General features: G+C 34.3%; 2 protein-coding genes across 6 annotated transcripts; one reads left to right on the plus strand and one right to left on the minus strand.

Annotated features, from left to right (window-relative positions):
- Positions 1–233: 233 nt before the first annotated feature.
- LOC132700342 (phosphatidylinositol 4-phosphate 3-kinase C2 domain-containing subunit alpha) lies at positions 234–14220 on the minus strand. Of its 5 annotated transcripts, XM_060667581.1 has the most exons (26): positions 14171–14194; positions 14022–14092; positions 13765–13956; positions 13413–13653; positions 12956–13244; positions 12244–12517; positions 10788–11023; positions 10635–10731; positions 10131–10286; positions 9858–10078; positions 9350–9449; positions 9080–9291; positions 8890–9019; positions 8623–8833; positions 8144–8320; positions 7630–8091; positions 7133–7352; positions 6884–7030; positions 6428–6803; positions 6211–6366; positions 5444–5594; positions 4987–5382; positions 4728–4928; positions 1649–1842; positions 1358–1593; positions 236–1293 (listed from the first exon to the last, which is right to left on the minus strand). In XM_060667581.1, exons 3-26 carry the CDS (start codon positions 13913–13915, stop codon positions 1117–1119), a joined length of 5211 nt encoding a protein of 1736 aa, XP_060523564.1. In that variant the 5' UTR covers positions 13916–13956; positions 14022–14092; positions 14171–14194; the 3' UTR covers positions 236–1116. The 5 variants fall into 5 exon arrangements, with proteins under 5 accessions (XP_060523561.1, XP_060523565.1, XP_060523564.1 ...); XM_060667578.1 differs by lacking the exon at positions 14022–14092 and having other exon boundaries at positions 234–1293; positions 13765–13917; positions 14171–14220; XM_060667582.1 differs by lacking the exon at positions 14171–14194 and having other exon boundaries at positions 235–1293; positions 13765–13917; positions 14022–14164.
- LOC132700346 (putative uncharacterized protein DDB_G0274535) lies at positions 2731–4551 on the plus strand. Its single transcript, XM_060667590.1, has 2 exons — positions 2731–3106; positions 3651–4551. Exons 1-2 carry the CDS (start codon positions 2986–2988, stop codon positions 4289–4291), a joined length of 762 nt encoding a protein of 253 aa, XP_060523573.1. The 5' UTR covers positions 2731–2985; the 3' UTR covers positions 4292–4551.
- Positions 14221–14472: the final 252 nt, after the last annotated feature.

A 14472-nucleotide genomic window follows, 5' to 3' on the forward strand; every position in this document is an offset into this window, starting at 1 on the left:
CCTTTGCAAACCTTCAAATTCTGCATTAAGATGAAGATGGTAAAAATACAACCGATTTGCAGACATGATCGCAAAATCTTACCCTTACGTTTGAACACCTTTCAATACTGCACTGTTTATTCTGAATAAAATATGTTCTACTCATCCTACGGCAAATTTTCGGAATCTTCCTTTGCAAAAACACCTTCAAATACTGCCATTTTAAAACTAATTTGTTACATTCTAAGTCTGCTTTATATATAGTTTTACAAGGGGAGCTAAATTTGTAACTAGTATATCTCTGGTAATTAGTATATTCTAAATCTAATGTTTTCAGACTACCTTTAATTTGATAGGGTTGTGAGTCAGAGGGTTTCAAACTTCAACTTCAATTTTGTACTAATAATTCGTTTAATTACACCTTCAGCTTTACGATAATTTACTAACATATATTAAAAAAGATCAGTGAATACACTGAAAAACCATTCTAAAAATACAACAACCAGATATAAATGCATCAAAGTTATCTACGTTATTCCGGCTTGGTAAAACGCTACAGCACCACTCATTCCATTCAGTCGGGTATCTTAGCTTAATCTGTTCACTGGCCACATTAAGATTACCCCAGAAATCAATTTAACAAAACAATAGGTTTATTTGGGAATTGAGTTTATATACTGTTAGCACGTAACCTCACAACTTGCGACATCAAAATTCAACTTCCACAAACCCAAAAAGTAAACAAAAATATCGACCACACATAAAAAAAACAAACAAGTAAATTACCATAATTCCTTAACCTGCTGCAGAATTAACATGGTAGGATACTCTAGCAGTTGTTTATGTGCTTTTGTTGTCATATGTCAAAATTACGTTTTTTTTTTTTTTGGAGAATTGCGAATTCAAACATAATTTATTAAATTTCATACTCAGTGAAAGAAAAATTAGTTTCGATTTTCTGGGGTGAATTTTTTTTTTTGGTGACAATGCAATTTTATGAATTGTTCTGCTAGTGACAGGGGAATGTAAAAATTTAGCTTTGGCTAACGGTTGCCACGAAAATCTATACTTATGCAGAAAATATATGCATATCTTTGTGCAATTGACGTCTACGTCGATTAACGAATAATACGCGTACTATCGACTCAAATTGACTAACGGATACCATTCCGTAATCTCTGTGGTTAAGTCCAAAGATGCCAGTTCAAGCTCTACTCCTCCCATAAACTCATTTTCTTGAAGCGGATCATAGTTCCACACCGTCGCCTTTATCGTCCTAGATTTAACGATATCCAACGCCATTCGATACTCCAGCTAGAAATACAAATTCCCTCGAGAATAATGATAATAATAAATAATAATAAAACCATTTACTTACCATTTCCATAAAGCAAGGATGGCAGTTCTTTTTGACAACTTTTGTCTTTCTCTTGGTAGATTTTTGAATGTCTGGTTGTAAATAGACCTTAACATAGGTTGACGGTTCCTGCCCGTTCAATCTGGGCAAACCGCGAGCGTGGTGTACCATAACAGAAAACACACCCTTGCTATACTGTAACGACAATTTTAATTGACCTTTAAGCCTTCCGGACTCGGACCCGCTAGCTTTTTTATCTGCAACACAATTCAAAAAAGTTTAAAAAGTTAATCTAAAGTGGACGAAAGTTACCTTCGAGTTGTTGGGTATACTCGTCCTCTTGCTGGTCCCTTAATAAGGGGTGGAAAAAAGTGTAGACAAGGTCCGAATGGGCAATCTCTGTTGCACAAAGAAACAGGGATTTTATAAATAAACTAATCTCGTGGAAGCGCTTTTGTGCCACCTGTTTTATATTTTGCCTGCCCATGTGGAGACCCGTCGACAAGCTGAAAACACATTGCGTTACCTTTACACACATTTTGAAGAAAGAACGCTTTACGGCTATTCGAGAACGATCAAATTGTTTGCTTTAATTTTTAAGAGTAAGTATATTTTTCAAGATAACCGATTTTTAAAAAGTTCGGCTTAATTCTTTAAAAAAGAAACTTATTAGGCGTCTTCCACCAACCATGCATTTTAAAAAACATAGAACAGAAGTGTTCTTAATCTGTGCGCAAAGTTATATTTTCCCGATTTTTGATAGTTCGGTCACTCCTATCTATTCTTGAATTTTAGGAAATAGAAATTTTGTGGGCAAATGGGCAAAAGTGTTAAAATGCAGTATTCTTGAAAAAAACTGTATCAAAAACCGTGAAATTTTTACTCCGAAAATCTATTCTATTGGTCATAAATGGAATAAGGAAACTGAGAATGGGTTTATTCGCGATATTTTTACTACTAGCCAAAAATCGTTATAATAACAGAAGTCCTTAACCAACTCACATACTAACATGTTATTATCATTGCCGATGTTGAGGAGGCTCTGGAGGAGATTAACTTTGAAAGAGATGTGTTAATTCAGCTATTTAGACTAACAAAACCCCTTGTTCAACAACTTGTAGGTGCCGCCAAGTTTTTAAGCAGTTTGGTGATTTGTGGTTTTTCGCAATAATCATATAAAATAAAAGTAACAAATAAAATTACTAGAATTTTTCTTCTCACTGTCTTTTAAGTGATATTTTTTAAAGAAAATAATCCCTCCATTAGACATATTGATCAATCTGTGGTAATCCATTTAAGGATTACTAATAAAATTGTAAGAATACTGTCTGCATAATCCACACTTACTGATAAAAACATTGCGCGAGATTTTTAATGCTGTTTGGTATATATCTTCTTTTGCTCTCCTACAAAGAAGAAATTCGCGCTTCTTATATAGAAGTCGGTAATTAAAATGTGCAAAACAATTAACAATCAATACAAATTAAATAATAGATTATCATAGGCCACCGACAAAGCAAATATGCTAATGAGTAATGGAAAATGCGAGATAACAAAGATAAGGCCGTCAAGTGATTACCGGCACTATCAGGGGCAGATTACAATGTAGAATAACAAATATTCGCAGTTCACGTTTGCGAGCTTTAGACATGGGCCTGTTTGGAGGTTTCAGGGCCAAATTTAGTAAGGATAGCAACGCCAAGAAAATAGATAAAAACGAAGTTGTATGCCTTGGATACCGCGTTTACTCGGAATTTGATAACGTGCAGTGTAAGTAATTATTGGATTTATGGATCCGTCCATCAAAATGAATTACTAGTAGGTCACTGATATATTTCAATGTTCTAAATTTGTATAGTTCCCGTTGCTATAATTGCCAAAATCCAATTTTCTGATATAACAATATTCAAACACTGCGTTAAAAATACCATACTATACAACTCCACATACGGGACATATGTCTCAGCACTTATTTGCTGTTAAATTGAAAAATATGATATTTACAGAACTGCAAATAACTACCTGCTTGTTGGGCCTTTGAAAATTAAGTGATTCAAACCAAACTTTTGATTTTTATACAATATCCCTTTAAAAATAAACGCTAGTAAAGCAACCGTCATAACTTTTTTCGTAAAGGGTCTTCTTAAACTTTGAAATCACAAATAGCTCATTGAAAATATATAGGCGAACAGACTGTTTATGTAGGGGGTCCAGTTTCCAACACTTATAGTTTTAAAATAAAAATAACGCGCGTTCAGAACATTGTATAAGTTGTGGCGTACTGGTGGCTATAAATTCATTCTATTATTTTTAGATGTTCCGCCCACCGCGCCAGTGAAAAAATCTCAACCTCAACTTCATTCAGCACAACTCGACAATAGGAGAGCCTTGCCTGATTCATCCAAACAGAGTCAAAACTCGCAAACGAGAGAAAACCTCAACCGGCCTCCCACGTCAAACGTCCAGCCCCAACCAAAGAAGCCCTTGGTTGCAAAAAATAATATCAAAAAAACAACCGCGATTGTGACTACAAACAACAATGACGAGTATTCCAATACCAATGGAAGCAATGAAAAACACACAAAATCTATTCTAAAAGCCAGCAAATACACTGACGACGCCACCCAGTCGGTAACAGTAGCTAACGAACAATTTAACAATTCCGACACTAGAATAGAAAACAATTACTTATCTGTATCAAATGTAGATGGCAATAACTCTACCTATATTCAGATAACAAACAAAAGCACAAGCACCGAAACCAAAATCAAGGAAGAGGGGTCGCATTCAGATATATACTACAACCAACAATTGACCACCTTCGGATACACAACTAGTCAAGCAGCTAATATTTTCTTTGGCGAAGACGAGCCCGAAGTTGTAAGGCCGCGAAGAGTTGAACTTCACGAAGTGACAGACGATGAAGATGAGAGGGCTAACGCAGCGGATTGCTAAAGTTTTACTCAAAAATGTCAATTTCAATTTATAATTATCATTTTGCCCGGTTTATAAACATTAGTGTATGGAATTGACACAGTTGAGGGAGTGCTGATGCTGTCAGATCATGTTTCATCATGTCGATAAATTTAAGTCTTATTTATATTACGAATTATATTATATTTCATTAATTCTGTTTTGTTTCTCTTAATTTTTTTACCTTAATAATAACAATACTTTCAAATAATTAATGCAAAATATCTCCCCATTTTTTCTTACGTTGCAACTACCTATACAATATACAGCGAGCATTTTTATTTGTTGTTTAATTTAGAATGTGTGAAGAATTTGTAACATTAATTCAATTATTTTTGAAAATTTGGATATTTGCTGTGGTAAAGTATTTATAGTCAAAACTTTCTATTGAAACGGAAAAAATAATTTGAAATTCTACCTGTGAAGTTTAGCTAGAGGAAAATAAATGCACAGTTTTTGATGCAACTCGCAAAATTCCTTGTAAGTTCGCTGTATTTCCATCGGTTCCAATTGATTTTCTCTGTAAATGCGCAATGTATACACATAATACTTGTCTGGATCGTATCTCTTTCGGTAGCCGACCACTTCAACCTGGGTCAACCTACCATCCATAGCCATACTAAAATAGAGTTACCCGCAAATTTTCTAGAATAGATAAAATATTTTTATATTGTTACCTGTAAGTCTTAGGCACAAAAGACAACAATGACCCGCAACTGTTTTCTGCGCTGAACTTGAGCTGCGACAAGTTCTGTGCCAAATTGTGCAAAAAGAAGTTAAATTGTGTGAATTTTGTTTTTAAAGATTCTTCGATAAGTCTGGTAAAATGAGCAGCCGCTTCCGGATTAGACAATTCTGGCAACAACGCTTTGTGCATGTAACCAATCGACTCGGGAGTCACACTGCAAATCCCGGAACACGTCATTAGGAACAAGAATATGTTTCGATTATTTCTTATAATGTTAAATGCCTGGCAACAGAGATCGACAAACTGGTGGAATTTTTCGGTGGGTCTGTCGCCTCCGTTAATGACGTAAGCCATGTCAGAAGTTAAAACAAAAGGCGCCCGATCCCTGAAAATCAAAAAAACGTAACGTTTATAAAATAAATAAGTCGGTTGAATAGTATCAAAACCTTTTAAAGTTCCCAAACATTTGAGCGTCGCCGAGGAATTTACCAAAATCGATATGGAAAAGGTGGCCCGAAGTTTTCAGCATAATGTTGTCATTGTGCCTGTCGCATATTCCCATGACATAGGTAACTACGCAATATCCAGCACAAGACGCTTACATGTAAAAAAAAATACTTTTAAGCGTTAACAAAGGAGGATCTAAACACACTGACAGTATAAAAGCGATCCTACTATTTAAGAAAACATTGAAAAAAAAAAATGGACCCCTGCTGATGCGCCAAATAAACATTAAGCAATACCAAATCCGAGCACTATAAGTCAGATACTCAGTTGCATAACGCTCTGCAATCAAGCGAAACAACTTCCACAGTTATAGCAACTTGTATGGAATTACAAAAGAGAAAAAGGTTCAATTCAAGCTCCGCCCTTAATATTGTTACTTCTGCATTTTATAAGTTAATATGCAAATTTACTAAAATAACTTTACAAGTTTAAGATAAAATTCTCTAAACGAAAAAAAAATTTCAAAGAGAAGTTTCTCACATTTAAGAGATACATACTTAAAAATTTTGACATTGTGAGACGGTTATACTATCTTAGAAAGTTCATATTCTTTGGTCCTTTGGTCACCTGCAAGATTGTGGTGTCCTTCAACACTTACTTTTCATAATAGCGGTATTGTATAATTATGAAGAAAAAACATTATCTATTTTGCGAAAACAGAAAGCAGGAGCAACATGAAATAAAGAGTAATGCAATTGGTAGGTACCAGTAAAATTTTGTACTGCTCTCCCGTACTCCAATTCTGATGGATTGTGTTTGGCGAGCCATTCGGCTATAGGTTTGTCTTTAAAAGAGCCGGTCAGCCCATGCTCAGTTTGGATTTTCCTTAGTGTTTCAGCTTTGGTTACCATCTCAATCATACCTAAAAACGGTTACACAACCCAAAAAATCGTATATAACGAAAATCATATTGTGTTAAATACCTTTCCTTTTAGAAGTCGGAATGCAATTAAACGCGACCATTTTTAAATCTAATCCCTCTTGCAGCCACAATTTATCCATGAGCTCAATCATTTGCAGAGTAAGGACATCTTGCTGAAGATCATCTCCCACTTTATAAATGGCGGGATAAACAGAACTGTCTTCCATTATGAAATTAATTTTCAACGGTAATGTGTTGGAAGCAAAATAGGCACAACTTTTTACGTCGATGCCGTTTACTTTTAAAGTGAGGGAAAGGGGTAGACTAGTCGGAGTTTCATTTAGGTAAACATTAAGTTGATCTAAATCGCGGTGCAGTTGTGTAAGCTTTTGCGAGTCTTTTGCTTTCTTTACGTTATCTGCGGAGTCATCTAATTGCTGAAACAAGCAATTCAGACAGTGTATGCTTCTCTATAGTTATTCAAAATACATGTTCGGTAAACAGTAATGCATGTTACCTTCACAAGTAGCTGTTGCGAGATGAAACATTTCCTTAAAGACTCTCCACACACAGCCAACAATGCTCTTAACAGTAATTTCATTCTTCTATGATGCCTTACTTCACATATGCTTTCGATATTGTCTTTATTTTCGGCATAACCGTTCTAAAAGGTGTAAAACAAAAAACAATCTTTGTAAAAAAAAAACAAAAAAACAGCATTTGGTTTCACATAAATTTGCTTTACAACTCGACGATTGGCGTTTACCTGCGGAAGTGATCCAGGCAGACTGTGACTGAGTAACCAGAATAAATAATGCGAAAATCGCGGCGACCTAAGAGCCCTATGCAAAAGAAACTGCGCAAGCGCAGAGTTCTCATATGTCTCATACCTTAGCGCAACTGTTAACTGAGGTAGGTAATCAATCAAATCATCATTTGTGATTATCCAATTGACAGCCATCTTCCTCACTTCAATATCTGGATACCTTAAATGTAAAAATTGAAGTTTTCTTAGGTTTCAAGTCAAATAAGGGAGTAGATAAATTGAATAGGTTGGAAGGACGGTTTAATTGTCTCATTTCATTGGCTTGAGATTTCGTTTTTTTTTTTTTTTGCTAACATGAAACTGGTTGAACCCATGAACTGATAGTGAATGCTGTCAGCGGCTATGTTGAATGAGACGATTGATCCGCACACTTGCCCACAATGAATATTGATCCTGTGCCTGTATTCAATTCATCTGCTTCAATTAGAAATACTTACACTGGTAATAGTAACTCTAGCGCCTCTGTAGGATCTAACCTCTTCCATGCATGCAACATACCGTGCAGGTCCACTAAATTAACATAAGCCCAACTGTGAGCCGCCAATAAAACTTTAGGTAGCGCTTTTGGCATATGGTACATGTGATGACGTTTCTCCCATAAAATTTCTCTAATTTCGGAAGGAAATTTGTAAAGCATATCTTGATCACATGCGTCACTAAGCAGTTGCTGCGTTTCATTATCCAAACCATAAAAATCGCCTTTGATGACGTTTTTTAATAAGTGAGAATCGACTTTGGGGAAGTGTACTTTAGGCGGTGCAACTAACTCTATACCCAACATAGGGTGGTCAGGCATCGGGTGACACCCTATTGCGGGCGCTGGGCCATAGATATGTTCATTAATGTGATCAGACTCCACGGGCCATATGGACAACAAGAGGTTTCCCTGAATCATTACTCTAAAACAACAGCTTGAGTAATAGCGTTTTAATGACCAAGATGGTACTTTACCCCCCATAATTAAAGAATTGTATGGCTGTCCAACCAATTTCTTCTTCTTTGTATATGGGCATACTGGAATTTTTGGAATCTTCGTTTTCGGAAGTATCTAAAGTTTTACCAAATAGCTGTAAGACCAGTCGAGATTCTCTGGCTAGATTACTTATGGGAACATCTTCAAATTCTAACCTAAATCAAGTGCAATTTAAACATGTCAGAAAACGTGTCTAGGAAAATGTAGGTAGTTTCTTGGATTTTTGCTATATGGTTTTTCTACGAAAATGCCATTGCAAATCACTACTTTAAATAATTTTTAAAGTACCGGTTAAATTAAATTCTATAAAGTACTTCCCGGACCCACAGTGTAAGTAAAGTGAAGTCAAACTTAGTTTCGGGCTTTTGTCTAAACCCGAGAGATTTCCCACATTTCCCTGGACATGAACACTAGTATTTAAAAATAGAATAACCAGCCAGATGAAAAGTTTTGTTACCAATTATCAAAAACTATTCTGGAAGGCCACAAATTGTCTCGTTCAATTTTTGGACAAGCTTGAGTCAATAAAGGACGACCAATTTTACGGGTACCATGATACACTTGACCCGATACATAATACAATTCGTGCTCCCATTTGCCACTTGGCCGGTTGATCGCACATATCCTGACAATTACCGAATCCATAACGTCATTTACATATCTTATGGCTGAAATTTTACTTGCGTTCACTAAAAAGGCCGTGCTAAGTAACTTTAAAGCGTACGTTCTCCGTGGGTTGAAGCTTTAACTTCAAAATTGACCATAAATGCTTGGCAATACATTTCAATGAGGCTCTGGACAGCAAGTCTTATCTTGTTGCAGTTATTAGTAACAATTTCCGCAAATCTGGAGTTCTAGAAGTTGACAACACATTGGTTATTATTACATATATATTATTTACTGGAAAAACTTACACTAGAAGGGACGAAATTTTTGCAGGTTTCCATCAGTACCTCAACTGACTGCATAATGTCCAAAGTACTCAAATCCCCCATAAGATTTATAATACATTTAATTGATTGAATTACTTTCAATGGTTGCAATGGTGGAGGCAGAGAAATATTGCTGCTCCTTTCTAATATTGCGGCAGCTTCTTCAAGTTTGACTATTTCACTTTCCACAGTTTCTGGGAATATCCTTTTTTATTTATATGAAAAAACTAAATAATATTTAAAAGCACCTACCAATCAGAATTTTGAGACTGTCATATGTAATATTTGAAGACAATTCGGTGGACACGATTTTTTCGAAAGTAACTTCTTTGTCATTGTAATCATCTTGCAACTGAAATTGAAGCCATATTGAAAGCGGAAAGTTGAGGTTCAGTTTTTAAATGCGTTCTCAAAAAATACTAATTTATATTTATATGTCACGATTATGTGTTGTAAACAAGTTTCAAAAACAGCTTTTGGTGCAAACTTTCAAAAACACATTCTTCTTAGAGAATTATAGAATGAAAAAAAAAATTGTTTATTTATAGTATTTAAAAATCTTCTTTATATGATTCAAAAACAATTTTAGATAAATTTAACTTGTGTGTTGTTGAATTGTTATAATCTATTAAGATTTATTTCTGATGTCAATAGTTTTTTATATAAGTTGAGAGAGAGGTAAGGAAATCTGAACAAAATGGATTTTATTTTTTTTATAACTCAAGCTAACCACTTTCCTAATTCCTAATTATGTACTCACAGTCCTAGCAAAGGACTTGTCTTTCATGGAGTCCGGTATTAGTATCAATACGACATCCTCGTCCAACTTGATGCAATTATGAACATACTCATAATCAGACAAAAGTGTAGTTGGCACAAGATATTCATTAAAACCCCAAACTTTGAGCGTGTAATTCTGATGTGCGGGTGCTTCTAGATCATACACTAATTGCATTGTTATATGTTCTACGCTCGAGGTCACTACAACAGGTCAAGTAGACAAAAAGCCATTCAACTTAGGTACGCCAGCTACCGTCACAAGTGAAGCTTATCGGCTTGTTGAATTCAGCCCCTTCGAAATCTGGATGAACGCGCAGCTTTATACTGAGCCCATCATTATATTTAAAATTTACCATTGGACTTATGACTAGACCCATGTTTGTATCAGGATCATTATACTTGTAGTTGTCTATAAACATGCACGACGAATAAAGAAACGCAATTTCGACATTAAGGCAAGATAAGATTCTTTAATTATAATTGATTTTTTAATTAACAGGCGTCTTTTCAACATCATGGCTCATTTTTAACAAATATTCAAGGCCACATCATTCGCACAAAGGTGTCAAAGGCTGATACAATTAATTAAATTTGTAGTGTTCGTAGCTCAAGCTAGAAGTTTAGAAAATCTCACTTTATTCTGATGATAATTAAAATTTTTATGTCCCACAAGGGGAGGACATAACTACTATTCTTGCTTATTATGTGAATTAATAATGCATCAGAGAAACATTAAAATAATGAATAGCAAACTTACTCCTAACTTTATATACCATATCGTGGAATGCTTTTAAATCTGGATCTGATGTGAAGGCTTTGTTATCGTTTTTAACAATTCCATCGAGCAAATTTTTCTAGAAAAGCACAAAATACTTTAATAACTAATATTTACATTTAAAAACAAACATACCCGCAAACTCTTCGAAAATCTCCTGTCGAGAGTTGACATACGGGACCTAGGTGGAAGAGGAGGAACTGGAGAAGAACTATTTTCAACCTTGCTGACAGTAGCGTATATCGGTTCTGATATACTGGTATTACCATAAATACTGTTATAAATACTATTACTACCGGATCCTGAGTATATAAAATCGAAGTCGTAATACTCATCATATACGCTACCACACATAGAATGACTGTCATCACCTATGAACATAATTAAAAAATAGCCTTTTTTTATTCAATTATACTTACATCGACTATTGATAAGAGAGAAAAATTGACCGGTCAATTGACCACTACTTAATTCACTAGTCAAAAAAATTTTTTCAATAACATCTTGCAATTGTAGAGTGTTATCTATCATTATTTAATAATATGTATTTTATTATAAATTATTATGCATTTGTGATGTCCAATTTACCTATAACCCTCTTCAAGGAATATCCGAATACGATACTTAACGAGTCGGGGAATCCCAATAGAAATATTGACCCCATTTGGTTCCCGGAACGACGGGACTGCGAATTAACGCACAATATAAATAAATATGAACTTGATGGCATTTTAGAAATTATTTCAGTCAATTGACACAATCCTAGTTGCTAACAAATGTTTCCTTCTGAAGAGACCATCCTTGTTGCTTTGCCTTGCTTTTTCTTATAGTATACTTTCCATTGTAAATTCAAGGATGTACCCTATTTTATAATACATTTATATATAGTGTACCTGATAGTACTTTAAATATTTTATGTATTTTACATCGTAATTATGATAATTAAATAGAAAGGAACAAAAGAACCTCTTCAGATAACTTACATTAAAAAATAAAAAGAAAGCAGAAAGTTTTTTTTTATTTTGTTTATTATTTAACCATCAATTTATATAATTGTATCCTTAATGTATTTAAGTACTTTCTCGGATTTCAGCGAAAAAGAAAAATGTTCTGAAAAATACAAATTTATTTGTGACGTACAGTTCAGTATGACACCTTTTTCCGCGAAAGTGAAACATTAGGCATTACATAGTTTATCGAAAACTTAGATGGTGATGGTGTCTCATATATTAATGAAAACAATGTTGGTAATATACTAATTAGTGTCATTTTTATATTTATTTACTACTCCATTTTTAAGATTTTGTGGTTCAATTTATAAATCAAATTTAGACAAACAAGTTCATATTTTAAATTTTAATTTATTTAACAATTTCACAAATCTTAACTAAAAATTTTTCCGCTATTTTGTAGATGAATTATTACTTAAAATGAATGAAAATCTCCAAACCATAATTAAAAGGTGCCACAAATGAGATTGTATTGCGTTTTTGAGTTATCACAAAGTAGTAGTATCAAAAAATTATATTACAACACAAAACACACAAAACAAGCAGCCCTCAAACCTGACATAGTTCACCAAAAAACTTACCAGTGCATACTGGGCTCATTGTTCGACCATAACTCTGTGAATCAGACAAAATTGGATCAAATTCCTGCAATATGCTCACTCTTACACTATTCCTATCATCTACTTGTGCTAAGTCAATTAAATTATGTGATTTAGAATCGGTCTTTAGAAAATTCTTCGACGTGTCTGAACTAATAGACACTTTAGAATATGTCGCGGACAATTTCGGAGGTAAGGAGGTAGCGGGCGGAGGCAGTCTTTGCTGATTTTTTGGTGGCAAAGCGGGAGGTGGTGGCTAAAATAGAAGAAAGAACGCAAACTTGAACATCGCAGATACCATCCCATTAAAACACAGAATCAGAATTGAGATTCAGAATACCAAATGTTTTTTTGCTCAGAATGTTAGTTACAAAAATCTTTTAAATGGTAAAATGAATAGATTTGAGTCACAGTCATGGTCAACTACTTCAATAATTAGAATAATAAATCACAGTACTTTTTTTTTCCAAAAATAACAATATTTACACCCCAATGCAACCATATTTATATTTTTCATACATTTAGACTCCCAATATGGTAACACTTTAAGCGTAACATAATAGCAAAGGTAAGCGCAAAGACTGGACAATTACAATTAATCTGGGAGTAGCATTTGCTTTATTTCATCGGCCAAATATTATAAATTTATATATCTTTATGAAAACTCAATCCCAAAAAACAATAATAATCATACCTCTGATGGGAAAATATGGTTTCCAGGTATATGAGCAAGACCAGATTGGTACAAGCTAGGTCTAAACCCAATTTGTGAGACATTGATCATCTGTGATTGACGTTTTTCTGGAAAATTTATCACCCCTGGCATATTAACTTGAGTTTGGTACATTGTTGGAGTGTGCTGATACCCTGAACGCATTTGGGGTACAATTTGTGGAATCTGTGGCCAATACTGCTGCATATTAAGTTGTGGATAAACTGAGGATGGATTCGCAATTACTCTCACTTGAGTATTACTTGCAAAACTGGAATAAACATCATGAGGTATACATTTTTATCTCAGGGTTATAACAAACAAAATAGGATAAATCACTCTTATCACTTATGGTTCTATTTTGATGCAATTATATCACTGATATTGCTTGAGATAATTTTATTTTATACATTATTAAAAATATTATGAAGAAACTAACCTCTCTTGACTACAAACATCTGTCGTACTAGAATTATTTGTTGGAGGTGGACTAGCAAAGGAAATTAAGTCTTCTGTATCACTCATTGAGCTATTTTTACGAAGCGAAGATGGTGGAGGGGCTATGAGAGCGTTAGATGTGTTACTCAGAGTCGAACCAGGTCTAGGGCGTGATTTACTAACTTGCCAATCGTTTTTCGCATATGTGGAATCAGATTCATTCATAGACGCAGCTCGTGTAACTAAAATTTTAAAATTGTATAGGGGCAACTTACTCATAACACTTTAGAAGATTCTGAGCTGAGCTGTTAAAGTTAATGTTTTTAAGTAAAGTTAACCGATATTTTTCATACCTGATGGGACCTTCTTACTTTGTTCGTGATTTACGTGCTTATTTAGTTCTTGCAGTCTTTTATTTTTGAATTGCTCCAAAGCTAAAGATTCTAAACTTAATGCTTGGGCCCTTTCCAAATCTTGCTCGAATTTCTTATCGTAATCAGTCATTTCTGAATTAGATTTCAAATACAGTTAATTAGTACAACCATCTGCTTAAAAATTGTGAAAATAAGTGAAAAATTGTAAACGTCAGCTTGATTATGGTCACTTATACCTGTTAATGCGACAGTCCTAAATATAATATTCAATTATATATCTCCAATAATTATATGATATTACGGAAAGCTACAAATAAAAATATACTTCCGAAAAAGATAAAAAATTAATGAAGCCTAAATTAAATAGCTTAACCTAAATCCCCACCTGTCATCTGTCAGAACCACCAACGACAATCGACTTTTGCTGTGCAGACCGTAGAACACCTATTTCTTTCCATGGTTATTCAACACTTTTTCCACGAGCGTGATTGGAGAATAACGTACACATAAATGATTTGCAGCGCACCATTAACCCGCGGTTTTACGCGGACCAGAATTTCGCGTCTTCAATTTATATTATTATTTATCTTGTCGAGAGGATAATCAGAAAAAGAAAAATAAAAGAAGCATTGTTCTGTTGGCTGAATATTTCTTCCTTCAGAGTATAATAACTGTGAGAATTTTTTT

The sequence above is a fragment of the Cylas formicarius genome, unplaced genomic scaffold (assembly GCF_029955315.1).
Source record: "Cylas formicarius isolate icCylForm1 unplaced genomic scaffold, icCylForm1.1 PGA_scaffold_4__25_contigs__length_36172078, whole genome shotgun sequence".
NCBI classification, from domain to species: domain Eukaryota; kingdom Metazoa; phylum Arthropoda; class Insecta; order Coleoptera; family Brentidae; genus Cylas; species Cylas formicarius.